This window comes from Microtus pennsylvanicus, chromosome 9 (genome assembly GCF_037038515.1).
Source record: "Microtus pennsylvanicus isolate mMicPen1 chromosome 9, mMicPen1.hap1, whole genome shotgun sequence".
Lineage (NCBI taxonomy): Eukaryota > Metazoa > Chordata > Mammalia > Rodentia > Cricetidae > Microtus > Microtus pennsylvanicus.
Genome location: NC_134587.1, coordinates 16,661,868 through 16,689,796, shown reverse-complemented (window position 1 = coordinate 16,689,796; position 27,929 = coordinate 16,661,868). Strand labels below are relative to the sequence as shown.

The following is a 27,929-nucleotide window of genomic DNA, read 5'->3' as shown; positions in this document are numbered from 1 at the left end:
ATTATATAATTCCAGAATCACACACACATATATATATATATATATATATATATATTTAGTAATATAATTCCAGAGTCACTACCCAAGTGCCACAGGTTGCCAATGTTGAGAAATGTCCTGTAAGAATGAAGCAAATTATTAACTATGGAAAGCCAAAAGGAGAAGAAACGCGATTAATACTTTTTTTTTCAAAAACAGAAACATTTAGAATAAGCACTGACTAACAAAGATAACCACTAGACCAGTGACTACTTAAAATGGAACCAAAATGAACCAAAAGTTAAAATGAAAACATCCATTATAAATATTTTTCATGTATTACTAATATTTATCTTTCTAGTTTACTTTCCTGTCGCTTTACCAAACAAAATAAGAAATTTATAACATGATATAATCATTTCAACATTTCCTTTTTTTTTTTTTAAGATGCTTTGGGGGTCAAAATGGAAAAATTAGAACATTGTACTTGTTAAACAGCGCACCCTTGTGGTTTATACTGCATCACAAGCAATAGAAGCTTTGGCCATACATATTTTTTTTCTTTCTGTTATGTTTTCATATGTCATTGTTATTACTTTCAGTGACTAAACACATAACATTTATTAAAATTTCAACTAAACTGTTCAAGTATACGTATAATACTTTATTGTATTTTTTACTTAAAATTTAAAACAAAATAGCAACAAAATAAGTAACATTCACTCATAGACAGACATGTTCTGCTGAACTTCACGAGTATTTGAATATAAACAAGATTAACTCAAGAGTTAATTATGACTTATATAAGTATCCTATCTATAGGCCCACATACAAATTACACCACACAGGACAAATTCCGAGAAGGCAATGATTATGCTTAGAGCGTTCTTCATTAGGAATCAACTCTGTGGAGAAGTGGGGCTACAGAGGACACAGGTGGCATCCTTCCATTCTGAAAGGATGAGAAGGGAGACTTCACATGAGCCACAATGACTCAAATGTCCTGCTTAGAGTTCAGAGGGTCCTGAAATTGATAAGGAATAGAGGTTTAAAAGGAAAATTATGATCAGTCAATAGGAAAATTATGATCAGTCAATAGATGAACTTGAGACCCAATAAATGATCATCGATATAGTTTGTAACCTGGGACATGGTAGATAAGAAACACAAATGCGCCAGCCAGCCACAGAGGGCAATGTGAAGACAAGGCAAGCAGGTTCGATTCTCACCCTCTACCCTGGATTGCTGTGGCAATGACTTGAGCTGAGGGAATGGAGACGCTATGAGAATAAATGAAAGCCTGGTCTCTAATAGACGTGAAAACTGTAAGACAGACACACACCGAGATGATTCTGAACTTCTGAATACAGGGTAAAAACGGGGTTGCATGTCAGATGTGCTGATTTCTATACAACGAGTCGGTAAGTATCCATGTGTTCAAATCTAACAGCAAGAAGATGAAGATCAGAATTACAAAACTGGCATAGTAGTTTCCTAGGGATGCTATAAAAAAATCTCGCACGGCTTAAAACAGGTTCCGAAGGCCAGAAGTCTTAAATCAGAGAAAGGAGAGAGACCTGCTCCCTGCCCTTGCCTACAGCAGTCTCTGGTGGCTTCCAGTGTTCCTGTGTGGCAGAACCCCCAGGCTGGCCTGGGTCTGCACATGGCCTTTTTTCTCTTCTGTCTCCATGCTGTGAGAATCACCTTAAAAGGATCTTAGCCTTTGCACTCTGGCCCAACTTAAAACAAGATGGCGGTAGCTCCCAACTGAAATCCACATGCATGCCCTCTATTCTACATCATGTTTACAAGCACTAGGGCTTAATAAAGAGAGGCAGAGGGTCAAATGTAGACAAGCAAAATGGAAGCAGGCTTCCAGAGAAGTATGATTCTTCTTCCCAGAAGGCACCATGAGGAGAAATGACAGGAAAGCACATGGCTTGGTTCTGAAACAAGAACAATGGGGCGTGGGGAGGAAGCTCAGGCCTGCAAAATACTCACACCAGCGGCCGTTTAGTGGAATTGAAACCTTAGAATCTGCACCTGGTTAAATCAGGACCTCAATACAACTCTTAGAGGAGCGTTATTCAAACCACTATTGTTGAAATCCACTCATGGATTTAACAACAACAACAACAAAATAAATAGCCTTTCTTAAAGAGTAGAGTAAGTAAACCTAAGATCAATGATTCGGGTATGACCAGAAAAAGGTAATGGATAAAGACAAGAATAGTATTTTTAAAAAAAAAAGAAAAGAAGAAGAAGACGACGACGACTATCAAGATGAAGAAAAAGCTAAAAATGAAGGGTGATTAGTCGCATAAAATCCAGCCATGAGTCTAAGTCGTAAGTGCTGAGATGCGCAAGAAGGCATGAGTTCTTGTGTGTACATGAGTAGACACACACACAGGCAAACACAGCCCCGGCTTAATCATTAAGGATTTTGGTAATGAATAAACAAAAAATGGTTCCTCAGCTCCTTTGGGGAAAAACAAATAATTCTGGTTCCTGTTGAACAATACATCAAAGAACTGCCCAGATGTTCCAGATCAAAAGACAAAATAAATGGAAAATTGCAAAAAGATGTGTAATTTGCCAAAGGCAATATACAAGAAAAATTTACTTAACACAGGGCACCAGGTGGTCACAGAGCAGAGGGTGAGAATCAAAGGAACCAGCTTTCTTTCCATGAGGTCGCTGGTGGCATGGCTCAGACATGCAAGAGGCAGACGCTAGTTAGACGATCCAGACTCCTTGGAAATGGAAGCAAACAGAAAGCTCCTAGGATGGCCTAAATGAAGATGGCTGGAATAGACATAACTTCTGTACAAAGGGAAGGCTAGCTCGAAAGTTACACGAGCATATAAGAGTTTAGTTTTAAGGCAATTAATCTTTGAAAGGTTCTTGTTCCTATAAAGACAAAAGGGAGTCTTTAGGACCAGCCTTGTCCTTTCTTCCTTGCCCAGCTGTAGTTTGGTTCTTGCTCAAGCCCAAGTATGCTCTATCCTTGACGTTCTGGAATCCGAATGGAGTCTTTCACCCAACTATTGTGTTCCCAAACGCATTTGGGATGAAACACAGAGCGCTCCTTTTCTGTGAACCACCGTCCAAATACAGAATGAATACCTTGCAAGTTCTGTCAGCAAGTGACTCTCTCGGGGCTGGGAGTAATCATCCCATTGTTTTTGTAAGATGATATTTTTATGCCACAGTACTAACTTAGATAAGAAAATACTAAGTTTTTAAAAGAGTTCATTTCTCTAAGTTGCTAACAGGGGGAATAAAATCCCTCAACTTCAATACTGGAGCACCTCTTAGTGTCTAAGTAACTCAAAATACATTTTGTTGTTCACATCATTTAAATGGCTCTACCTGACTATAAATAATAGCATAGATGGTGTTATGGCCTATCATATTTACCTAAATCTCATTTATGCTCCACTGAATAAAGCAAGGGAGGTGTGGATATTTTTAGATAAATTGATCTCATAAAAAGATATATTCAGGGAAACTTTAGCATTAAATATTTTTATTTTAAACTGAGGTAGTCTGGCGAGGTGGCTTAGATGGTAAAGGGACAGGCGCCTTCCATCAAGCTTGATGACTCAGGTTCAATCCCTGAACTGACATGCTGGAAGGACAGAACACACTCACATTGTTCTCTAACCTCTACATGCCACACACAACACACACCTGTACTAAAATAAATAATATTTTGTAAACAGAGATAAAGGCTTATATGTACATCATCCCCTCTGGATAGACAATGTAAGTAAAATGGCAGCATATTCTATCAAAAGGCTTGTTTTTAAAAAAAAAAAAAAGAAAAAGAAAATTGCATTGATAGATCAAGTAGACACTCGGATTTCCCCTGGAGAATCTCTGAAGATACCAAAGGCTAGAAACCCAAGAATAGAACATACAGAGCTGTGTGGTTGTTTAAAAGGTATGTACTGAAGATATACATCTCATTCCTAAAACATGCAACCAGTGTAGAGGAGAACGGAGTAAAGCAAGATGAAATTCACAGATCACGCAACAGCTTGAGGAAGGAAGCTTCTTAAAAGTGACATTTATTCAAACTACGGCCCAAGCATCCATGACCTTTTTCTATCAATCTTGTCGGTAATGATTCCACTACTGTTTCTCTCTCAGTAGTCTGTGTGGAGGACAAGTTAGACAGAGAAAAACAGATACCTCCGTGCATCAACCTGAAAAAGAAAACAAACAAATAAACAAACCCAGCACACCTTGTCAGCGTCGTCCACGCTTGTGGATCTCACCACACACGAAGCTCGCCTCTCCTGGCCTTGCACAACGCCCTGCGACGTGGGCATGGGGGGCAGTGGGGCACGCCTTTTCTTGGGCGCGTCCGAGGGTAGTGTGTTGGAAATGTAGGGTTTGGAAATGGTGTTGGACCTTGTAAAAGATGGACGGTGCTTGCTCACTAGCGGGGTCGCAGGTGCGCTGGCAGTCTAAAGGAGAATCAGAAGGCAATGGCTGTTTATAATCTAAATAAAAACCACCTTAGAAATACTTGGTAAGAGTCTTAACATGCTGCATGAGAATGCTTACCTGCTCCCGCTTTTTTTTACTACGCTGGAAAAAGCTGAAAATCCCTCGGTTTTCCTTCTCCTTCACAATGTCTGGGGTCTGCAATACTTGGCAGGACTCTGAAAAAAGATGAAAAACCATTTCCTCTTTGTTCCATGGGTGTAACGTTCATTTCCAAGGTTTCTTTTCTCGTCTCCCCTTTGAAGGCGTTTCTGGTGATAAACGTTACCAGTAACAGCCACTCGCTAGGCAGCATATACCTCATCCAATTCTCAAAGCGACAAAAGAATGCAGTCACCGCAGTAGACCAGAGGGAAGGGAAGCTGAAGGAATTGAAGACACACAGCCAGGGCCACAAGGCACAGCTAGAAAGTAAACTCAGCTCCACAGGCTGCATCAAGACCAGCATTCCAGAAGCAAAGTAAGAAGGCTACCGCACAGTGACCCATGATGCTTGTCCCACCCAGCCTGTCCTTCTGATTTCAAATACAATTTTGTCAGAGCTAAATAGCCATGAAGTGTTATTTCACTCTCAAAAACATGAGCCGTTATAATTACAGCTGCCATGCTATAGGCAAGTATGCTTCAGGCGAACCAAACAAGCCGCACATGGAAAATTCTCCAAGAAAATTAAACCTGTATTGAACACATACAGATTTTTTTTTCTCCTTGCCATCCATCCTGATTGAAAACCTACTATAATGACAATTTACAAGGTACTGGGTGTCACAAGTAATCCTGAGATGACTTAACACATAAGAGGGGGTGGGTGGGCATAGGAGGGGGTGGGGGACATAGGAGAGGGTGAGGTGGGTAGAGGCTATTTGCAAACACTAGGCAATTCTTAATCAAGGACTTGAGTTTCCACAGATTTTGGTACTGCAAGGGTCCAGAAGCAATCTCCCCCAGGCACTGAGAAAGAATGGGCCAAATCATGTCTCATACATGCTATTTTCTTAACCTAATAGTTCTAGTAGGGCCAGAATTATCAGGCCGTAAAGGTTAACAGTGCTAAAATTGAACATTAGTTAGAATAGCGAGCATCAAATTTCAAGGCTGTATCCAGAATCTTTCTTTAAAATCCTGCCTTCTCACCCACCCCCCAAAAAGCCTATTTCCTAATGTCAACAGAAAGGATTTATAACCAAAGGCCAAGCCAGCACCAAGGCCACTTTGTCCCAGTATGCTTCCAATACAGTATCCAACTAAAAAGAACCATTGCTGCTTTGAATTAGCTGATTTGCTGTTTGTATAAAGCAAGGAGATACAAACACCTCGTCACGTTAGGGTGAAAGTTACCACAGTGGGAATCATACCAAAGGACTTAGGAGCCATCTTATAGTGGTTTGGACTGGCAAAATGTAGGACAATTTAATATGTGAAACATATCACATGGGCATGAGGAACTGAATTCAGATTCCCTGAAACCTCATAAGGCTGAAGGAGAGAACATCCATCTATAATCCGAGCGCTCCTACTGTGTGATGGGAATCAGACAGGAGAATCCCGGGAAGCCCGTGGGCTTGGCATGCACAGCAGTAAGGACCCTGTCCCGAATGAGGTGGAATACATACAACGAACAATCTGCTCCATGCATGTCATAGCGCACACACTTTTGTGCTGGTATCCCACTGGCCCTCCACACCCATACACACAAGATTAAACAAAGAAATGCTGGTAGCTAAAAGGAGGACTGCATAAGACTAGTACCCTTTCTCTGTTCCTTAAGGCGCACTCAGCAAAGGCTGATGATTAGCCATGTTATTAATGTGTCTCTAAGTGGAAGTGCAAACCACGATTTAACAAAAGTGTTTTGTTTTCCTGGAGAAAGGGATCTCTCTGTGCAGCTCAGGGTGGCCTTGCAGCCCCTGGCTAACACAATTCTCCTCCTCCACCTCCTGCAGAGCTAGAACTACAGGCAAGCATCATTTGGTGCTTATGAAGTATCCTGGCCACAAATGATCTCACCCAAGCCTGTCAAGTCTCTGATTTATAGTCAGTTGACGGGAACAAATACCCAGAGGGTGCATGGGGCCAATCCTGGAAGACAGAGACTATGAGATGAGCCATGGAGCCAAAGGACTTGCTGTCTTTAGCAAAAGAATTATAAATTCAAAGGTGGGGGGGGGGTGCTGTGGAAAATATCTCTTCCACAAAGACGTGAGAGGTTTATGCAAATTATAGTGCAATTTTAATGATATTTAAAACAAAGCACTTCTCATAAAAACTTGAGAGAAAGCTTACATGGGACTTAGAAGGAAATGTACAATCTTAAATGATTTTATTTAAATAAGTATTTAAACAATAAACAAATGGTGAAAATGTCCCGACTACTGAAGAAAAGCAGAGAGAGTGAGCTGGTTGCATTTTTTTTTTTTTTTTTTTGGAGTGTGTGTCAATTTGACCCAAGCTATGGTTGTCTGGAAAAGTGAGGGAGATTTCAATTTAGAAAAGGCCTCCCTCACCAGATTGCCTGTAGGCAAGTCTGTGGAGCATTTTCTTAATTAGTAAGTGATGTGGGAGGGCCCAACCTCCTGTGGGTGGTATCATCCCAGGGCTGGTGATATTGGGTTGTATGAGAAAGTCATGGCCTCTGCTTCAATTCCTGTCGCCAGGTTCCTGCCCTGCTTGAGTTCCTGCCTCAGCTTCCCTTAATGACAGACTGTGAGCAGGACCTTTTCCTTCTCAAGTTGCTTTTGGTCACAGTGTTTTTATATCCCAGCAGCGAGAAGGAAAATATGGCAGGCAGCTAATATCGCAATACGTATTAGTGCAGTCGGTCACAGTAACACACTAAAGGAAATCTGCATTCCAGAAATTGAAACACCAATAACTCCAACACGAACTAAGTAGGGCACACCGCACAAGGGCCTTCCTAAGGCTGACAAGGAACCGTGAAGGCATGGGCAGGGCCGCAAGGCTAAAGGGTCTTCATATGCTTTACTTCTGAGAATACCTCTGTGAAGGAGGAAACAAGAGCTTCCTTCTGAGCTATTTTTTCCCCACTGTAATAGGTTACCAGCGGTGTGACAAATAAAAACAAAAGCAAAACAAAGCCCAGCATTCTATTTACATTTAAGGAAGCAAGTGCCCAGATTTGAATAACTTGGGAACTCACGGACCCATTCAGCAAGTATAGTCAGAATATGTCAAATCATGCTTCCTTTGGGACAGCTGGCACCCCCACATACACAGCAGGTCAGCCCTCCTCAATTAAAGCTATGTGCAGATCACTGAGTTGAACATTAAGACACATGAAGCTTTGCCATTATTAAGGAAATTGGCTCAAGCACTGCAACTTCCTGATTCTAGAGAGAGACCAAGAGTCCCTCCAAGCACAGTCTGAAGGTTTTTGCTGACACCCCACCAAGTCAGGGGGGTAAGAACATCTACTGGGTTTGGATTGACCGGCTGGACTCTGACACTGTAAAATGAGCTCTTCTGCCTCCACAAGTCCAGTAGTGGTGGGTTCTGTTCACAGCAGTTAAGCCTCTGAAAAACCCCATACACTGAAGGCCAGGCTAGAAGGGACATTAGAAATCAATTTATTAAACACTTTGAAGTTGAGCCCTAAGAAGATCATGGAACGTGGTCAGGAGCAAGCCAAGTATAAGCATCACTTCTAGAAGGAAGCAAAGACAATTTGTCCCTATTTCCCGACTATCCCAGAAGTAGAATGCAGACATATAAAGATACCCTCCCTCGAAAGTTGCCACCCTGGGTTAACAGCCAAGGGAGCGTCAGAATTAAAGAGCCTAGTTTCTGAGTCTCTGCCAGGGTATATTTTAAGATAGGAATTTTTACCTCCTTTGATTAGACTAGCCTGCAATAGCCACCAAGAATAAATCAACACACACTTGCTCCTGTAGGCTTACTGAGAAAAGCCTGGTAACCCTGGTAACATGTAACATGCAGTTTAACAAGGTTTTGCTTTTAGGCAGGGTAGTGACAATCAGACAGATCAGAGATCTGAGCCGATTCTTTCTAATGGAGAAAAAAGATTCCTAGATTCTATTATCAAATAATTTTAATCAAATTGTTCCTATGAAAGTAATATATATATATATATATATTATAAATCCTATAACATAAAGAAATAAAAAAAACTTGCTCACAGACCTACCTCTCAAAGCAAATCAGTATTAAACTTTTTATGTATTTCCTTTCGGAAGTTTAACATAAAACACGTTTTACACTACAGTATTAAATGCCTTTATAAGCCTTTAAAGCTAATTTTAACATAAAATTTTTATGCTATTATAAAATCCTCACAAAAAATTACATGGCAGCAAAAGGAAAAAAAATGCTGTGATTCAAGAGCAATGCCCACCTCTCCCAACAGCAGCACTCTGTGAGAAGCGGCTCAGACCCTTCCACGGAACCACCCCAGCATTTGTCCATGCTCATGTCCAAGCAGGCTCCTACCCAAACCATTTTCCCCCACGTGAGAGGAACAAATTCATTTTCCCACCCTTTTAGCACAATACATTTCCCATATTATATTTAGCATATGGGATTTTTAAAAAATGTATGTAGCTAAGGCTGGCCTCGAACTTGGAACCCTTGAACACCCCCTAAGCAATAAATTACAGATCTATATACTATTACAGCCAGTTCTAGAATGACATCATTGATCAGCACTCTGTTGATTGAAATTCTTATAATTAGAACCGGAAATCAAAAGAGGGAACCTGTAAGTTCTTTTTTGAGGAAATTAAACCCCCAAGATTTTCTCAGTTAAAATCTCTTACGGGATATATGTGTTAGTAATGTTAAGGAAATAAGATTAGAATCCCAGTTTTAATCGGTCCAATTCTGTGTTATAATTTACAACTTCTACTGATTCATGTATCTTACCTTGGAGAGATGACTTACGGAAGGCAGTGACAGAGGGGGCTACAGCAAGAGGGAGTAAAAGAGGGGAAATGACTGTGATGATAATGTCCGTTTACTATTAAACATCACTGACTCAAAACAGCAGTCTGAGGATTCCACTGTACCACACCCTCAGAGTAATGTCTGAAATTCTCTGTGCAGCGTGCATTAACTGTGTCCTCCACTACACCCTCATTTCCCCGAATGAAAGAGATTCACACTGAATATCTAAAGCTGCTTTGGTCTACCAGGCATGGGGGGCAGGGGGTGGATATCAACCTCATTTGAGATCTCCACATGTTGATGCATCCCCCTCTTTGTACGAACGAAAACTCTGCTATCTAGGAAAATTTGGGGAAGTACTTATGATTCATTTTCTATGCAAGTTTACGCTGGGTGCTGACCTAAGAAAAGAATTCAATAAACGTCTCATACAAAACTGTATTAAGTCTTCATAAACAAACTACCCCTTCATTAGAACAGCCATGGGCTGGCACAGGAGTATCTACTTTATTTAAATCCCAAAGGCACAAGAAAGTAAGTTAAACCCTACCCAAGGCAGGACATGGTGGCACGAGACTGTCATCCTAAACTACTGAATGAGTTGGAACAGGAGAATTTCTTGAGCTCAGAAGATTAAGCCCAAGCTAAGTATCCTGGTGAAACCTGACCACAAGAAAAAAAAAAGCTACCAAAATATAAAATGTGGTGGTAGCCAAGAGGGTCAGTTTTTCTTCCCATTTTAGTAACTGCTATGAAGTTAAATTGCACAGTTGGTTTGATTTACTTATTTCTATATTTCTATTTAACTTCTTTTCTTCTTATCCTCTTTCCACCCATAAGATTGATCCATTAAATCACTGGCATTATGAAGCTGGGAGCACCTATCTATACACACTACACAAAACACGCAACACACAAACACACACAAATTGTTTAAATGGGGAAAGGGGAAAGTCTGCTTACCTCTGCTGATATCCATGGCATATAACTCTCTTAGTCCCAAGTCATTAAGAGACTTCGTCAAGTCCAGGGGCTCCTGAGCCTGGTAGTCCTTCAGCAACACTGTATGCAAGGGATCAAACTCACATTTACTGCATATAATGGGAGCAAGATCTTGCAGCGGTGCATGGGGACTAACTCTCACTATGGTCTTCTGGGTTTTCTTAAAGTTGATCACTACTCGGACAGTTTTCTGAAAGGTAAATTAAAGTCACAGTTACAATATGATTTATTTACTAAAACAACACTTCCACAAACACATCTAGAGCGCTATCTAGAATAGCTGACCACAACTCTTGGTTCTGTAACATGGGGATTAAATAGCTATACTGTGGGTCGTTTTCTGCAACAAACTCTCTGCAGCGCTACCCAGAGTGACACATTACTCAAGGCTTCCATTTCTTCAGCAAACAGGTTCTTTCTGACCTTTTCTTCTCCTAGTGGGAAATTTTCCTTCTCATTAATGCTATGTCCTAACTTTAAAACAAATTCTAAGAAAAGAAAAATTTCAGTTTTTTGTTTTAATTTTTTTAATGATCCCGGGGATTGAATTTAAGGTTTTCATGCTAGACAGGTGTTCAACTACTATGCTATGTACCTGGCCCTCTTTCCAATTTTCATATTAATACAGAGTGTCACTAAGTCATCCTGGCTGGACTTGAACTATCAATCGATAGCCAAGGTATGTCTTGAATTTGTGATCCTGCTGACGTAGCCTAAGTATCTGGAATTACAGCCATGCACCAGGCCTAGCTCAATTTGTTTCTTTAATAGTTAAATTAAATTCAAAATTCTTTTTTATTTTATTTGGTTTTTTATGAGACAAGGTTTCTCTGTGTTGCTTTGAAGCCTGTCCTGGAACTAGCTCTTGTAGACCAGGCTGGCCTTGAATTTACAGAGATCTGCCTGCCTCTGCCTCCCGAGTGCTGGGATTAAAGGCATGCACCCCCACCACCCAGAAAATTCAAAATTCTTTTAAGTTTGTTTCTATTTAACTGTTTTATTTTTATTAGTTTTCTGAGACAGGGTTTCTTTGTGTAGCCCTGGCTATCCCAAAACTCACTCTATAGACCCAGGCTGGTCTCGAACTCACAGAGATCTGCCTGCCTCTGCCTCCCAAGTGCTGGGATTAAACGCATGCATCATCACCACCCAACTAAAATACTTGATAGTAAAATATTAAGCACATTTATATAAAGGCTCATATGTGGTGTTACTAATATTTTACATTGTGTCTTAAAGTATTTATTTTCACATTATCAAATGTGCACAATAATAATAATATCTATGTTTATATGTTGTTTTGTGTTTAAAGAATGTTTGCCTTGTAATAGGGTGTCAATAGCTCATGAAAAAAACAGTATTTAAAGACATACTATTCTAATAGAACCAATCACATCAACCACACTAAGAGCCTAGCATCATTCCAGGCACATGGTCAGTTGTAAGTAAGAGAATACTACAATTGTCATTGACATTTCTTGTTTATATTACTATTGCCCCAATTAGCTCTAACATAACAGTAAAGAATATCAAAATCATCCTTACTTAGACATACTACCAATTCCAAAATTATTGGCACTCATTCAAGTGTCTCCCTATTCTGATGTAACTGGATTAAACCCATTAAATATGGAACTCTGTTATAAGTAGCTACACTAAGCAAAATCCAGTTTTCAAATCCTCAATAATGTTCATTCATAAAACTAAAATCCTGTATGTAACTGAGGGCCCCCTGAGACTGATAATCTATTTGCTACATAAATAAAATTGCTCCAACATGGATCAATAGCATTGCATACAGCAGGGACATTTAGACCTAGACAAAAGACAGACTTATTAATATTTAACGTTCAACCAAATATTAAAGCCAAAGTTTTATAATGAAATCTTTGTCAACGTTTTTAGTAAATTCTTTTTTTTTTTTAGTAAATTCTTATAAGCATGAAGACATTATAAGAATGTATGTATTCAAGCCGGGCGATGGTGGCGCATGCCTTTAATCCCAGCACTCGGGAGGCAGAGGCAGGCGGATCTCTGTGAGTTCGAGACCAGCCTGGTCTACAGAGCTAGTTCCAGGACAGGCTCCAAAGCCACAGAGAAACCCTGTCTCGAAAAACCAAAAAAAAAAAAAAAAAAAAAAAAAGAATGTATGTATTCGAGTCAGTACGCAAAATTTTATATATTTTATGCAGTAAAAAATGTTGATGTTCACAACGCAGAAGTATTTTTCAAAGTCATAACTGTATACACCTCTGTTTATAGCAGTAACTTTTTGAGAATAATTTTAAAAGAAAAGTAAAGTAAGCTCTATAAACATGAGATCACTGGTGGAATGTTTGTCTAGCAAATATGAAGTCCTGGGTGTGGTATTGGTCAAATACACAAATAAATAATGGTAAGAATATCTAGAGAATAAATTAGCATTATCATGGTTCAAACTTTCTGGATAAAATTCACACGTTAAAAACAACTCAGGATCTGAATAGATGGCTCAGTGGCTAATAATGTGTACTGTACAATCACGATCCATGGAACAAGCCAGGTGTGGTTTCACACATGCCTACAGCCCCAGTATTGTGGGTCAGAGACAGGAGAACCACTGGCACTTGCTGCCAGAGTAGCTAGAAAACAATAGCTCCAGGTTCAGGGAAAGACCCTGCCTCAAAGGAGCAAGGCAGAAAGTGATAAAGTTAGGATACTCATTCTCCTTTCCTGGCCACTGTATGTCCACCTGAACATTTATTACACACACACAAAAACAATTATATTAAAAAAAGAGCTACTTTATAAGATAATAAATGGTGATTTGAGTGTATGTTGTATTAATGACTTACAAACTTTATAGAAGTCAAATATATTAAATATCTATCCGTTTTTAAAATATCATGTAAATATAAAATATTTCAAAGCATAACTTAAACATGAATTACTGTCAGATCCTGATGTATCCAATCCTGTCATTTTTAGAGCATTTGATATCTAAATTGTTCCCCCAATTCTAGTTGACCCAAGAATGGATAACCAGCAGAAAACAAAGTAGTTTGGGGAAACATGATAACCATATTCTAAAAAGCCAGATCAGAAATCTAGTTTTATTTCACTTATGATGAACCATAAATATTGACTTAAAAAAAATCAACTGACTGTCTCAGCCATATGAACATCAAAATCTGTGATAGAATTCTTACCTCTGGGATTATCGGTGTAGGCTTCTTCTTGTCCAGAGATTTTGGCTTTAAAATGACCTTCTCTACCTCCAGCATTCCTATTGGTGTGTTTGGCTTATATTTGATGAGATTCTCCTCAGCAGAAAGTAAGTCAATTGTGTGGCTTGACGGATTTAAGTGATATTGTGCACAGAGGAACACGAGCAAGTCCATCATTGGCTTACTGTAAGACAGGAGGAAGGATGATCCTTAGAGTCCAACAGACTGTGCAACTTAACTGTTTGGAGAATCCTACTCTGGTCCTGTTTGTCTTCAAGACATAAAGCAAGGCCACAAGTCAGAGTTGTGAGAGCAACGTAAACATCTCATGATTAAGAAGACAAAATCCAGGCAGATTAAAGGCGATGGTTAGAATGTTTTAGATTTTAGAGGATAGGACTGGTTCAGAGATTTTCTATAAAGCAAGGCCACAAGTCAGAGTTGTGAGAGCAACGTAAACATCTCATGATTAAGAAGACAAAATCCAGGCGGATTAAAGGCGATGGTTAGAATGTTTTAGATTTTAGAGGATAGGACTGGTTCAGAGATTTTCTACATATTTTTATTTGGCAGATTTTTACATTATAAATTGTAGGAGTCTTTCCTTACCCAGGAACAGTCGCTTGCTTTATAACACAATCCTCCATGTTAGAACTTGCAGTCCTCAGCTCATGAGCAGACTACATCCAAAGCACTAATAGAATAAAATACCTCCTTTGGGGTTTTAAACTGTGCGTGTATGTGTAACATATATTTAGTGAACAAATATATAAGGACCCCCAAACTTCTAACAAGCCCTGTGGGTTCTCACATTACTCACAGAATACTCAGTATTCCCTAGGTTCTGCTGTTACTGCACAGGTATTATGCCATGCCTGTTCCAAAAACTCTACTACACTCTTTTCACAGACCGGACCACATGTCAGCCACTATACTTTGCGACCCCCACCCCCCAACAATCTGCTGGAAGCCTAGGCAGACACAACTCCCTATGTACCCATAACTGGGCCTCAGCCTTGTGATTCTCCTGCCTCACTCAGTCTCCCTAGTGCTAGGAGTATAGCTGTGTGCCATTATGCCTCCTTTCTGTTTTATGCTTTTTAAATTGAGATTTTTAGGGCGTATCGCGCCTGTCACTGTTATGACTCGTTAATATGATGTCTCAGGCTGCTTTTTTGCTGCAGAGGCAGACTGAGGTTGGTGTGGCCTGAACATTGTATGGCTTACAAAGCTTAATAGTTTTTATCTGGCCCTTGATATAAAAAGTTGATGGGTCCTTCTGTAAAGCAATAGAAGTAAGTGTTTGAGTTTTTAACAATTAATGGTCGACAGGAGAATACAGGGCTGATCTCTAGGCAGGAAAAACTTCCACAAGATTCTTGCACACCCAGTATGGCATTTGGGATACTTCTCAGCTTGGGAGTCCCCTTTCCATGGGTACCACCTGCTGATACACAATTAAGTTTTGTTGGGGTTTTTTTTTGGGTTTTTTTTTTTTTTTTTTTTTTTGGTTTTTCAAGACAGGGTTTCTCTGCAGCTTTGGAGCCTGTCCTGGAATTAGCTCTTGTAGACCAGGTTGGCCTCAAACTCACAGAGATCTGCCTGCCTCTGCCTCCCGAGGGCTGGGATTAAAGGCGTGCGCCACCACCGCCCGGCCTCAATTAAGTTTTTGTTCACATTAACAGAACACTGTGGTCCTGCCTTTCTTAATTGTCAGCCCTTTAGGAAAAGGAAATACTGAAATCTTAAAATCTTTTGTATGACATTTTCCTCAAATGCCTGGTAATCCTGAACCTTTCACACTTAAGACAAAATCATCACAACAATGCACAAAGTTCCTGTTTTGTTGTTGTTTCTTGGTTTGCTAATTTGTTTGTTTTTTGGTTATTCGAGATAGGGTTTCCCTGTGGAGCTCTGGCTGTCCTGGAGCTCACTTTGTAGACCAGGCTGGCCTCAAACCCCCAGAGATCTACCTGTCTCTGCTTCCAGAGTGTTGGGATTAAAGGTGTGAGTCACCAAGCTCAGCTGCGTCCTGTTTCTTATTTCATGGGCAGAGGGGGCTTTCGTGGACTTTGCTTTAGGGAAATCTGTGACCAATCACCCCCTTCATTTTTGGGGAAATATAAATGCCAATAAAAATGATTTAGAATTGAAATTAGACAATCATTCAATTCTAATTGAATAACTGAAATAATTCTAATTTCAAATCAACTTGAAACTAGCTACTGGATTTCAGGAAGCCTGATAGGGAAAATGAGGCTAGGAAACTCACCATCCAGCTCCCCATGTCAATAAAACACTTGGGAATTTACATAAAGTTACCAAGGGAATTGTATAATCCTCAGGAATTGTGATGGGGGCTCGGGCACCTTTGGCCCAGACCTTATCTAGGACCTATGCACACCTGGATGTGGTCACCTCTCTCAAAAGACCGCAGTTTAGCCATCTTTATTCCCAGGAACTGAATGGAGGCACAGAATGAAGCAATTCTGCTTGAACAGCAATATTACACACACCCACACACACACGAGAGAGAGAGAGAGAGAGAGAGAGAGAGAGAGAGAGAGAGAGAGAGAGAGAGAGAGAGAGAGAGAGAGAGAGATCGATCCACATGCAGTGGCTGATGCATGGAGAAACAGCTGTTGGCGGGAAAACCACATGCCTTAGAAAAAAAATATGTACTGAAAACTTGAGCAAATTTGCGTGGCAGCTTTGTTCTCTACAAAGCTGTGTCATCAACAGAAACAGAGGCTGGTATCTTTTCCAAGTATACCAAAGTCGAATGGCTAAAACATGTAAGAGAAGCCTCAGCCTTGGACACAAACACACCTCAGAGTCTTCCTCCACCAGAAGGGTAAGAATCACAGTCTAGCTCTGCCAAAAAGGAGCCACAGCACTATCAGACAGCACTCAAACCTGAAGCAGGAGCCACGTCCGATGGTCACAGCTAGACTTGGCTAGTCACATACCGCTCCCACAGAACATAAAGTCATCCTGCAACATACATGAGAAGAGCCCAGCCAAGTGCCAAAGTACGTTGGTCAAAGACAACAATTTTGGTTTAGGAATGACTGTCCTGGTGTGATGTGACAGACGGCAGCTAGCAATCAGATTTGGCCACAGATTTCCTCGAGAAATGTACCATTTTCCTGTAGCCCAAGGCAGGAGCATCTGTGACCCAAAGCAAATTAGTGAAGCGGTTAAGGAGCATGTGCACTGGACGGATGCAGACTCACGGACATGCACACTGGCCTCCTCTCATCTCCACATCACTGCGAATTCTGATTAATCACACTACCTAGATGCAATGTTACTATTATTGTTGTTTTTACATTATCATCAATACTTACATGATTTCCTGGAAGGCATATTTTAAAATATTTAAAACAGCTAATGTTATGGGGGGGAAAAGGTCTTTAGAAACTCTCTTTGATATGAAGGAATCTCTATGAGATCTCCAACTTTTTTTTACAAACAAATGATAACCTTTTGTATTTAACTCCTGTCTATTATTTCATTTGAGCTTGCATCCACGATTAAAGCTATTCCACCACTATGACTGAACCAAAGGAGGTTAGGAAATCATATTATATACGATATACACGACAGCTATATTAATCATCGGATTAAGATTTTCTGACTCTCCAATCCAGAGTTTCTAGCTACATTTTAGCATCCTCATGATTCAAGGTAGTGTCCACGGTGTTGAAACAGATGGTTAAAACAGCCTATCTGCTTTGTGTTAGAACTTTACCGTAGAGATAAAAGGCTTCATCAACTCTTCCCTACATCCTCTGGGACACTTCCGTATCTGGGACACAGAGTAGTAGTAATCTTAACCTGGTTTTGATAACGGATGGTTAGAGCTTCTATTTCTGTGTTTTAAAGATCCAGCTGGACATCAAAAGATACAGGTCACGATGCAATAAAGGGCTCCAAGAACAGGCAGACTTGCAGAAATGACATAGGTGGATTGCCAAGCTTGCCCATGTTTAAACAAGGTCATTTGCCAACAGGGTGCCTGGGAAATTTTTCATTCAATCTGGGACAGCTGAGAGCAAAGGAGTGCTTGCCCTTAGTAATGACTCAGGAATAAAAGGTGCTAACAGAACACTCTAGAAAACAGGAACAGATGACAATGAGTGAAGAGATACATTTTAAGCAACATAAAAATAAGTAAGATTCTTTCTGGCAAGTTTTAAAATCTTCCCCAGTCTCTAACAATGAATCTCATACGATTTCAACAAATTCTCAAAACTGCTTTGCGTTGAACTGTTTCTCTGCCTTCCGAATGCATGCCAACAACTGCGTGAGATCTATGCAGTGAAGAGCTGACAGAGGATGAAAGGGCGCTTGCTACTGTATGTCCAAGACAGAGAACACAGCTCACCGTGGCTTTAAGGAGCATTTAATTACACTATGAGAAACCAGGAGACAAACACAACCAGCAAGACCTGAAGGCAGTTAACGCTTGAACAGGTCATTGTTAAACTGTGAACCGGTTTCATAACCAACACTAAAAACAAAGGGAGAGTAAAAAGTCTTTTTTCTTTTAGAGCCATCATTTCATACTGTAGTTTACATGATCATTCACCTTTAATGCTATTTCCATAGCAAATTATAAATAATTACCGTTATTTTAAAAAAGAAAAACCCTATCCAGGCGATGGGGGCACACACAGGCGATGGGGGCACACACCTTTAATCCCAGCACTTGGGAGCCAGAGGCAGATGGATCTCTGTGAGTTCAAGGCCAGCTGGGACTACAGAGTGAGTTCCAGGACAGTCAGGGCTACACAGAGAAACCATGTCTCAGAGAGAGAGAGAGAGAAAGAGTCTTTAATTAAAAAAGAAACCTACTGTAACTGCCATACCCCTTCCAGAGCTCCTACTGGTCTCGACAGCAACAACACACATACACAAATCATTACATCCTAACACAAATAAAAACAATCTAACAAAAAAGAATATATCCACTAAATATAACACACGCACACGCATTGTTGTAGTATGGTCTGTCTTTGTTATTAACTTGACTGAGTCTGCAATTACCAGGAGAAACATCAGAGCTTGTCTCTGAGCCCTTTTTTCAATACTAAAAGTTCTGCAAGTACTACGTTGCTTCTTTGAGGGAATGTTATGCTTTTCTTCTTCAATGGTGAGGTGAAAAGGTCACGAAAGAGGCCCTGTTTGTTTAAGTTTACATATTAAGTCTACTAGAAGTAAAAACGGTGACAGCAGAAGCAAACTGAAGCTAAGCAGAAAAGCAGAGAAAGCAGGAATTTGTTAGAAACTAACAGAGCAGCGCAAAGAGACCCACAGCTCAGTTCTCGATATGCTGACAACAAATGGAAACTCAGAGCTGAGGACCAGGGCCTCTCACTGCATGGAAAACAATTAAAAGGGAACAAAAAGGGGGTGGGATTCTCGTGGTGCTGGCTAGTTTTATGTAAGCTAAAGTCATCTGAGAAGAGAGAAGCTCAATTAAGAAAATGCCTCTGGAAGCTCCAGCTGTAGACAGGCACATAGGGCATTGTCTTAATTAGCGATTGATGGGGAAGGAGAGGGCCCAGGCCATCGTGAGTGGTACCATCCTTCGGCTGGCAGTCCCGGGTTCTGTAAGAAAGCAGGCTGAGCAAGCCCGCAAGCAGCATCCCTTCATGGCCTCTGCATCTGCTCCTGCCTCTTGAATTCCTGCCCTGCTTCTTTTCCTGTCCTGACGTCCTTCAGTGATGAACAGCCATTTGGAAGTATAAGCCTCTTCAGGTTGTCTTTGGTCATGGTGTCTCATCACAGCAATAGAGACCTTAACTCGGACAATGACCAAACCAGCCTGGAAGAATGCTTGGGATTTTTTGTTGTCATTTTACTTGTCCTTTTGAAATAAGGTCTCTTGTTTTACAGACTGGTCACAAAGTTGCTACTTAGCTGAAGATAAATGACCTTCTGATCTTCCTGCCTGTAGCTCCCAGGTGCTGGCTACAGACCTGGTTTTACTTAACATTTTCAATAAGCACAACTATCTGTGAACTTTTGAGTTCTGTTATCCATACCTGCTTTGTTTTAATATAAACTGACTCACAATGGCGTCGCCTGTCATTTTTATGAGTCTACTTACTTCCAATAGGTGGCACTCTACTCCCTGTGAATGCCCTGAGTAGGCTGCTGATCTGCCCTGTACCAGTTGGACTAGCTCTTAGTGGCACTAGACAAAGCATGCATAAGCCACAGGTTTTATGTCAAATATCTCTGGTCATTTAACACAAAAAGCCAAGAGTGGTCAGCTGATGTTTCCGAGATCACAGTAAGCCGTGAAGCAAAGTGTAATTCCTAGCTAGGCGTTTCTACTTTGAAGTTTGGGGCGGTCTCTCTTTTTTCCCCCCCGTAAGATTTTTCCCTTTTACAGTTACAAAGAGATGATAGTCTAAGTCTCCCCATTAGTTAACACTCTTAATAAATAGACTATATTTTACTATTTGGAACACTTTTGTGCTTATTATCACCTTTTAAAATAATGGTTCATCGGTTCCTGGAACTGTTAAGACAGTTTTAATCACACTCACATCACACCCTTAGCGTACTCGGAAAATACTTAAAAAGTATTGCAAGGAAGTATCACAGACTCAAAATCTCAACAATGGCTTTGTACCGTCGACATTTCAAATCATCATTAATGTTCTATCTGAAAGGCTCAAAAAAAAAATGACCACACACGGTTAGCTCTTGGGTGGTAAGATGATTAGAAGCAAGCTGCTACATTAAAACCTGAGAGCAAATAAATTCCAACTTACAAAACTTGAACCCTAAACAAAATTTTTAAAGAATTAGAGACAGATCCTTTTAGGGCATTTCTACCGTGATCGCTACTTGGAAAGAATGGCTCAGCAGTCAAGACTTTTCCAGAGGACCCAAGGTTGGTTCCCCAGCTCCAGAGGATCTGACACTTTCTTCTGGCCTCCACATGTACAGGCAGGAACACACACAGCACACATACACCACGCACGCATGCACACACACGCACACACGTTAAAGGCAAAAAGCATCTTTGTTTTTTCAAGATAAATATGTAGAAAGCATGGCACGAAACACTACGTTCTAGCACATGAAGAATCAAGAGTGTGGAAGTGAGATGAAGCAGGTGATTCTGGGCTATCAGGATGTTTTGTAGAAAGTGTTATGTGAGCCTACATAAGCTGACTGGAGAAAAAGAACAGACGGAAGTCCTGGGGAGGGCTGGGGTGGTGTTCATAACTTCAATGGTACTGAGGTGCTTTTTTGTTTTTTTTTTAAAAAGTACCCGTTAAAGAACAAAGAGTCATGTGGTAAGGCTTAAGATATATAAAAGAAGGCAGGGAAGGACAAACCTACTTAATTTCAGAGGAGAAATTAACATATCCCAATCTCCACGGTGCCTTGATTTTGTACTGAACTGCCACTGTTGCACAAACGGAGAGGAATCTGTGTGGAGCCATAAAGGGGGAGAGCCTAGCTGAAGGAAATCAGGTCCCTGTACAAGAGTTTGGGGGTATGGCTCGGTGATACAGAACTTCCCCAATGCTGGCTTTGAACCTCAGCATCATCTCCCCACAACTAAAAAGGGCAACTATGTGCCAACCAGGGATAGCATTTCATGTAATCCTAGCAATATACCATGTGTTATTTAATCCTAACAATTCAGGCACAAAACATTTTCATAGATAAGCGAATATTGCAAATCAACAACAGCTGGGCTTGAACACACACAGACGTTGACTGATGGAAAATTACTCAGGTTTGAGGAATGGAGAAGCCAAAGAGCTAGAAGGCGAAAGGTGTGAAGAGATCTACGGTCCTGGCAAGAACACACGTAGCAAAAATGATTCGCAACCTTCAAGTCACATATATGAAGAAAACTCAGATCCAAAAAAATAAGAAGACGGGCCATTATAAAATCAGTTTAGACTAGAAAGGAAAGGAGGAACAAATTCAAGTCATCCAAGTCGATTCCTGGGGCACCCCAGAAGAAAGGCTCGCCGGTGATGAAACCTTAGAGAAAAGCAGGAAAACCGAACTGCTGCAAATACGCTTTACTGCTTCCACCAAGGCAATTCCCATCCCTGTTTAAGTCAAGCTATGACATCAGAGTACTGATGTGACAGTCACTGTCTGCCAACTCCCTCCCCAGAAGAGTGCATCAGAGGCAGGAGTCCGCCACGGATAGCCACAAGTACAGCAACCTCATAAACAGGGTTCCATGAAGAAACAAGAAACCCTAAAACTCTTGCCACTACAAAAACAAATGGAAAAAAAAAACCCATAACTTACTAAGATTTAAGGAGACTGTAAGACAGTTATGAATTATTTCCTAATGCTGAATTTACTTTATGTTCATCAATTTTTATAATATTATAGCGTTACATAAGACTTTAATTAATCTAAAACTGCAGTTATGCTGAGTGGGGGTTTTACAGGAAGCCACAGCATTAGAATGCAATGACCAACACAATGCTTACTTCTTCTGCCACACATGCGCAGATTCGTGCTATGCTAAGGTCAAGCAGCTTCAATTGCTAACACATGCTACTGGATAACAGCACAAGGGGGGAGGTAAGAAGTGAGTGTGGTCAGGTATATAGTTCGTGTAACTTTCCACCTCAGGGCGAAATGGAAAATTACCAGGGGCCTTGATCCTTTTTCTCAACTTTGTGTTAAGTATTCAAAAACATCAGCCCCCTAAATTGTATCTTCATTCCTTGCTAGTTCAAGTTTGATTTTCTATTTCTACTTGATTCACCCAGGTTTATAGAATTAAAGCAGTAAATTGGGAAAAAAAACTCCCTAATGTTGCATACAAATCTATTTGTTGTGGTAAGTAAGAAAATGCTACATTATAAGCAAAGTAACTCCTCCATCCCAGCAGCAGCAGCCTGAAGAGGAAACAGGAAGGGAAAATAGAGGGAAGGACTGTGTGCTGCAGGCTTTGGCTTTCAAGCCTCGACTTGCAAATGGAATATCAGGGCAGGCTTACTTTTAACACATATTAATAGAGAACGAGATGTGTAAAAATCCCAAATCTTAATCACTGAATTGAGAATACATAGCCTTGATATTAAAACACTGTGAGAGATTTACTATTTTAGCACTTACTTTTAAAAAAAAAACAGTAACAACTGATTAACAGCAGATGTATTTTGTCAGAGGAAAAAAACAATGAAGACATAAGTCACAGAGGTTTCAGTGGTGGCAGAAGAAAGTGGGGTCATGATATTTTAGCGACGGCAGCATACCTGCCAGGAACAGTAGTGGATTTGAGAATGTCTCCAGGCAGGACCACCGAGAGGTCAATGTCTTTATCTACCATATTTTCATTTCGTTCTGCGATGACAGCAGTCGATTCTCCAGGCTCCTCAGAAGAAGAAACACCCATGCCCTTCATCTCAGCAGGAGGAAGGGGCGCCTTCGCTTTTGGTTTCCTCCTGGAGTAAAAAGAAAACCCGGAAAATAAAGTATCTTCAAAGAAGCTTTCTAGTATTATCTAATCTTATAAAACTCCCAAGTCTAAATTTAGATTATTTTCAAATCTGGGAAAATCAGAATTTGTTAATTAAGAGACATGAAGTATAAATAGCCAATGAGCACATGAAAATGTTCATCAGTAGTCATCAGGTAAACAATCTAAAGTACAATAAAGATTCCATCTCTCCTACTCAGAATAGTGGATATTAATAAAAGTAAGAATAAATGATGCTAAGATGCGCAGGAAAAGGAGCCCTTACAAGCAGTAAGTATGACTGTAAACTGGTCAAACCACTTTGGAAATCTGGACGAAGCTTCTGGGGAAAAAAACACAGGAGATGGACTGTGTGACCCAGCGCGCCCCTCCCAGGTGTTTGCTGAAAGGACAGTGAGTCAACGTATCATAGAGATCCTTCCTCTAGGATAGTTACTGCGCAAGAGCCACACTGTGAAATCATGTTAAGTGTCCATCAAGAGGAATGCATAAAGAAAACAGGTATATGTACACATAACAGAATTTCATTCGGCTATAGACCGGAATTATGTCACTTGTAATAAAACTGATATGCAACAAAAGATTTTAATATTACGTGAATTCTGACTTGGAGAGACAAATAATGCCTGTTTCCACCCATTTGTGGACCCCAGCTTTTATACAGATACACAGAATCATTTCTCTGCACATGACCTAAAAGTAGAAACAACTATCTATGGGAATGGCGGTGACGACGAGGAGAGGGGAAAGAGGAGAGGAAGGGAGGGGAGGGCCAAGTGCAAATGCCATCCTATGCATGTATGAAACCGTCCTGATGAAAACCAGAGCTATCTACGAATAATGAATATACACTTTTAGAAGAAGACAACAGAATCTATACTGGCCTTCATGCAGTTTAGCAAATGGTCATTCCTAACACATTAAGAGTACCATTTCTCGTCTTTGATGCGGCTACATTAACAATGTCTCAGAATGGACTACTTACTGTACTATATACCTCACAAAGGCTCCCGACTCTGCCATTCTTTCCACTCTAGTATGCCCTACCTCTCAATCCAGATAAACCTGATCTGTCCCTTATAGTCCATCTTAGTTTACCCTCTGCTTCCAAACATGTACACAGAACTTCTTTCTTTGAACAGATGCAGCATATGCAACTGGATCTCTAAATCTCGCAATATTTTTCCTATTATTTACTGGGTCCCATAAGACACTTTGGACTTTTGGACAATGGTAGAACTGTTAATATTATTGGGATTCTTTTTTTTAAAAAAATATTTATTTATTTAGTATTATACAATATTCTGTCTGTGTGTACGTCTGCAGGCCAGAAGAGGGCACCAGACCTCATTACAGATGGTTGTGAGCCACCATGTGGTTGCTGGAAATTGAACTCAGGACCTTTGGAAGAGCAATGTTCTTAACCACTGAGCCATCTCTCCTGCCCCTATTTTTGAGATTCTACAAATGAACTAAATGCCTTTTGTGTTATGAGACGGCCATGAGCCTTTGAAGACCATGAGTGTAGGTTATGGCTTAAACAAGGTTTGATTGTCAAGCTGACACGGGGATAGACTTGTAATTGGTTAATATTCACAGTTAGCATGGGTAGACATAAAATCACCTATGAGGAATAACTTCTTGGTGTTTTGCTTAAAAATAAGATCAAGTGTAGGACTGCCTGAGAGACAGACCTATGGGTAGGCCTCTGAAAGTGTTTCCAGAAAGATTTATCTGAGGGAGGAAGACCCATCCTTCTAGGGGTGGTGTCATCCCAAGGGCTGGGAGGAGAAACCAAATGAAATAAAAAAAAAAAAAAAGAGCAAGGAGAGCTAGAGCCTGCAAGATCACATCCCTCTCCTGACTGACCAAGGATGCCATGGCCTCCCCTCCCTGCCATGATGAACCAAATTTCCTTAAGTCGCTTCCATAGGTGTTTTGCCACAACAAGAAGAGTAACACGATTATTTCGTAAATTCCAAATTGGCTGTAATGAACTTTCACAAATAATTATACTAATGAATGGTTTCAGTGTCAAAAGGACAATGGGGCTACTTGGGCACCCTAAAAACAACTCCTACAGAACCAAATGGCAGGTGTGATGAGCTTGAAAAAAATAAAATGTGGGGAAAAACCTGTAACTAATCATTTTTTAAATATTTAAATAAAATTAACTTTAAAAGTTTAAAAATATTATTTTAAAATAAATAATAAATGACTGCAGGGCCAGAGAACGAGTTCCAAGATTCCGAGCACTGGCTGCTCTTCCAAAGGACCTGGGATTCATTTCCAGCATTCACACGGCAGCTAGCAACCACCTGGAACTCTAGTTCCGGGAGCTGTGACACCCTTCCCGGGTCTCTGCGGGCATCAGGCATGCCGGCAGTGCACAACCGTATGTGTAGTAAAATGTTTTACACATTAAAACAGAGCTTCAAAAACTATTTGCTTTGGGAGGAAGAAAACTATTTCCTTTCAGGAAAAATATAAACTTTAAGTCCACGTTTCCTGAGAAAGTGTAAGAACCACACAAGATACATATACCACCCTCCCCACTCAATGTAGAACTTCCTAGGCTGAGTGTGTCCTGCCAGTTAGTGCTAGCTCCAAAGGGGACCCATTCACAAAATGAGGGTGTGTCTCTCCGGTTCACTTACTCCATCCTCCACAGTCTCATCTATGAAAAGAACACCGGGAGGAGGCTTGGATTTGGCCTGAATCTTAAATAGCTTCAATACTTTAACTTACATGACCTTTCATTTATCAGCAGAAAATTTCAAGTGCTTTTTGGTTTAACCTGCTGACTTCTCCCAGTGTTCATGTTTTGATGACATGACATGAATCGGCAGAAGAACTGAATGTCACCCAAGCCAAGTAAAAAAAAAAAGCTAACTATAGATTATAGGCTATCTAAATGCAGAAAATTCTAGTCATGGAGAAGGAAGGGAGAAAGATGGGGAGGGAAAGAAGAGAGAGAAAACAGCCAGACACAGGCATTTAATAACTACCATCTACAAATGCGAGTCTTTATTACCATTTATCTTGTGAGGTGTTCATATGCAGGCATGTTTGCATGTGTGGGTGTGAACATATAGATGCAGATGCACACACGGGTCTCTGCACAGAGACCCAAGGTTGAAGGCGGGAATGTTCCTCCATTGCTCCTACCACATCATTACTGAGGCAGGACCTCTCATTTGTGCCGTCTTTATAATCAGCTTTTTCTTGGGATCCCTACCTCTGTTTCCTGGGGTTGGGATTACAGGCAGGCCACTGTGCCCTCCCCACATTTCATATATGATTCTGGAGATCTGAACCCCAACCTTTAAGAGTCACCAGCAGGTACTTTCATTGCTGATCATCTCCCCAGACCCTAGTTTCCGGTAGTGTACTGAAATTATAGTTTCATATCTGAAGAGATGGGATGACCATGAAGAGCATCTGTTGCTCTTGTTTTGTTTTGTTTTTTTGGTTTTTTTTTCTTTTTTCGAGACAGGGTTTCTCTGTAGCTTTGGAGCCTGTCCTGGAACTAGCTCTTGTAGACCAGGCTGGCCTCGAACTCCCAGAGATCCGCCTGCCTCTGCCTCCCAAGTGCTGGGATTAAAGGCGTGCGCCACCACCGCCCGGCATCTGTTGCTCTTGCAGAGAACCTGAGCTGGGTTCTCATTCAGATCTGGCATCTTACAACCCATTAACTCCAATTTCAGGGCATCAAACAGCCTCTTCTTCTTTGTTTCATGGGCACTTGAACTCATGGACACACACATAATAAATAAAAATAATAAACATAAATCTCAAGATGATAATTATTATCAATACAGTCCCACAACCCACTGGCTGACTAATTTTGATGCTCAGGATCAAATTCATGGCACTCAGCAATTAGAAATGAGTTCCACCACAGGGTTGATTCCCAGCTGTGCCCCATAGCTTCTAAAGAAGAATAGTGAGCGGTTTTCACGATAGCTCTTCTTTACCAGTGACATAGTGCAGTTCCCTCTGCTCAATCATCAGAGCAGCTCTCCTTGGCAAATCTCAGGGATAAAAGAATGTATGAAAGAAATAAAAATGTATCTGAGACAAAAAAAAAGTGCCTCAGACTAGATGGAAAATTAATCCTTAAAATTAGCACACCACAGTAAGTCACTATGGAATTATTTCTTTTGAATTTGAAAAAATTACATTTATTTACTTAAAAAGAGGTGGGGAGACACAAACACGCCACAGAGGTCAGCTTTTAGGAGTCAGTTCTCGCCTTTCAATTAAGTAAATCCTGCAGCTTTAACTCATACCAGTGTGGCAGCAAGTGCTTCTACCAGCTGAGTTATTTAGCATATAACCTTTCTGTGCTAAAACACCTAACAGAATCAAGGGAAGGAAAGACGGGTTTATTTGGGCCCTAAGCCTGAGGATCTATTAGCGTGCAGGCACCGCATAGAGAGTGGCACTAACTGTGGCAGCAGAGGGGCTGGTCACATTGTGTCTTCCCACAGTCATGGAGTCAAGGAGAGAGATGAACACCAGTGTTCATGTCTGGTAACTCTGTCTGGGTCCCCAGCCTCTGGGATGGTACTGTCCACAATCAGTGTGGGCCCTCCTTCCACAGCTGAACCGTTATGGAAACACCATCACAGACACATTCAGAAGTACTTCAGGTGATTCTAAAGGAAGTCTAACTAATCATCACGCCCAACGATACATTTTGAAAATACCAAAACGTCCGTTGAACTCATATTTCTCCTGGCATCCTACAACTAACGCTGTTCTTTCCATCTTCTCTACAACACTTCAAATCCTGTGTCCAGCAGGATCCTAACTCC

The 27,929-nt window shown here is 40.7% G+C and overlaps 1 protein-coding gene across 8 annotated transcripts in view; it reads right to left on the bottom strand.

Annotated features, from left to right (window-relative positions):
* Cobll1 (cordon-bleu WH2 repeat protein like 1) overlaps nucleotides 1–27,929 on the bottom strand; it is a 138,149-nt gene that overhangs the window by 32,578 nt on the left and 77,642 nt on the right. For 4 of the 8 annotated variants that reach the window (XM_075985014.1, XM_075985019.1, XM_075985016.1 and 1 more), the window contains exons 3-8: nucleotides 22,886–23,074; nucleotides 13,602–13,803; nucleotides 10,375–10,603; nucleotides 9,391–9,429; nucleotides 4,555–4,652; nucleotides 4,230–4,454 (exon numbers count right to left, since the gene is read on the bottom strand). In XM_075985014.1, the coding sequence (XP_075841129.1) occupies nucleotides 4,230–4,454; nucleotides 4,555–4,652; nucleotides 9,391–9,429; nucleotides 10,375–10,603; nucleotides 13,602–13,803; nucleotides 22,886–23,074 (982 nt within the window). The remainder of the gene's footprint in view (nucleotides 1–4,229; nucleotides 4,455–4,554; nucleotides 4,653–9,390; nucleotides 9,430–10,374; nucleotides 10,604–13,601; nucleotides 13,804–22,885; nucleotides 23,075–27,929) is intronic. The other 4 variants (XM_075985017.1, XM_075985022.1, XM_075985018.1 and 1 more) reach the window with 1 other exon arrangement.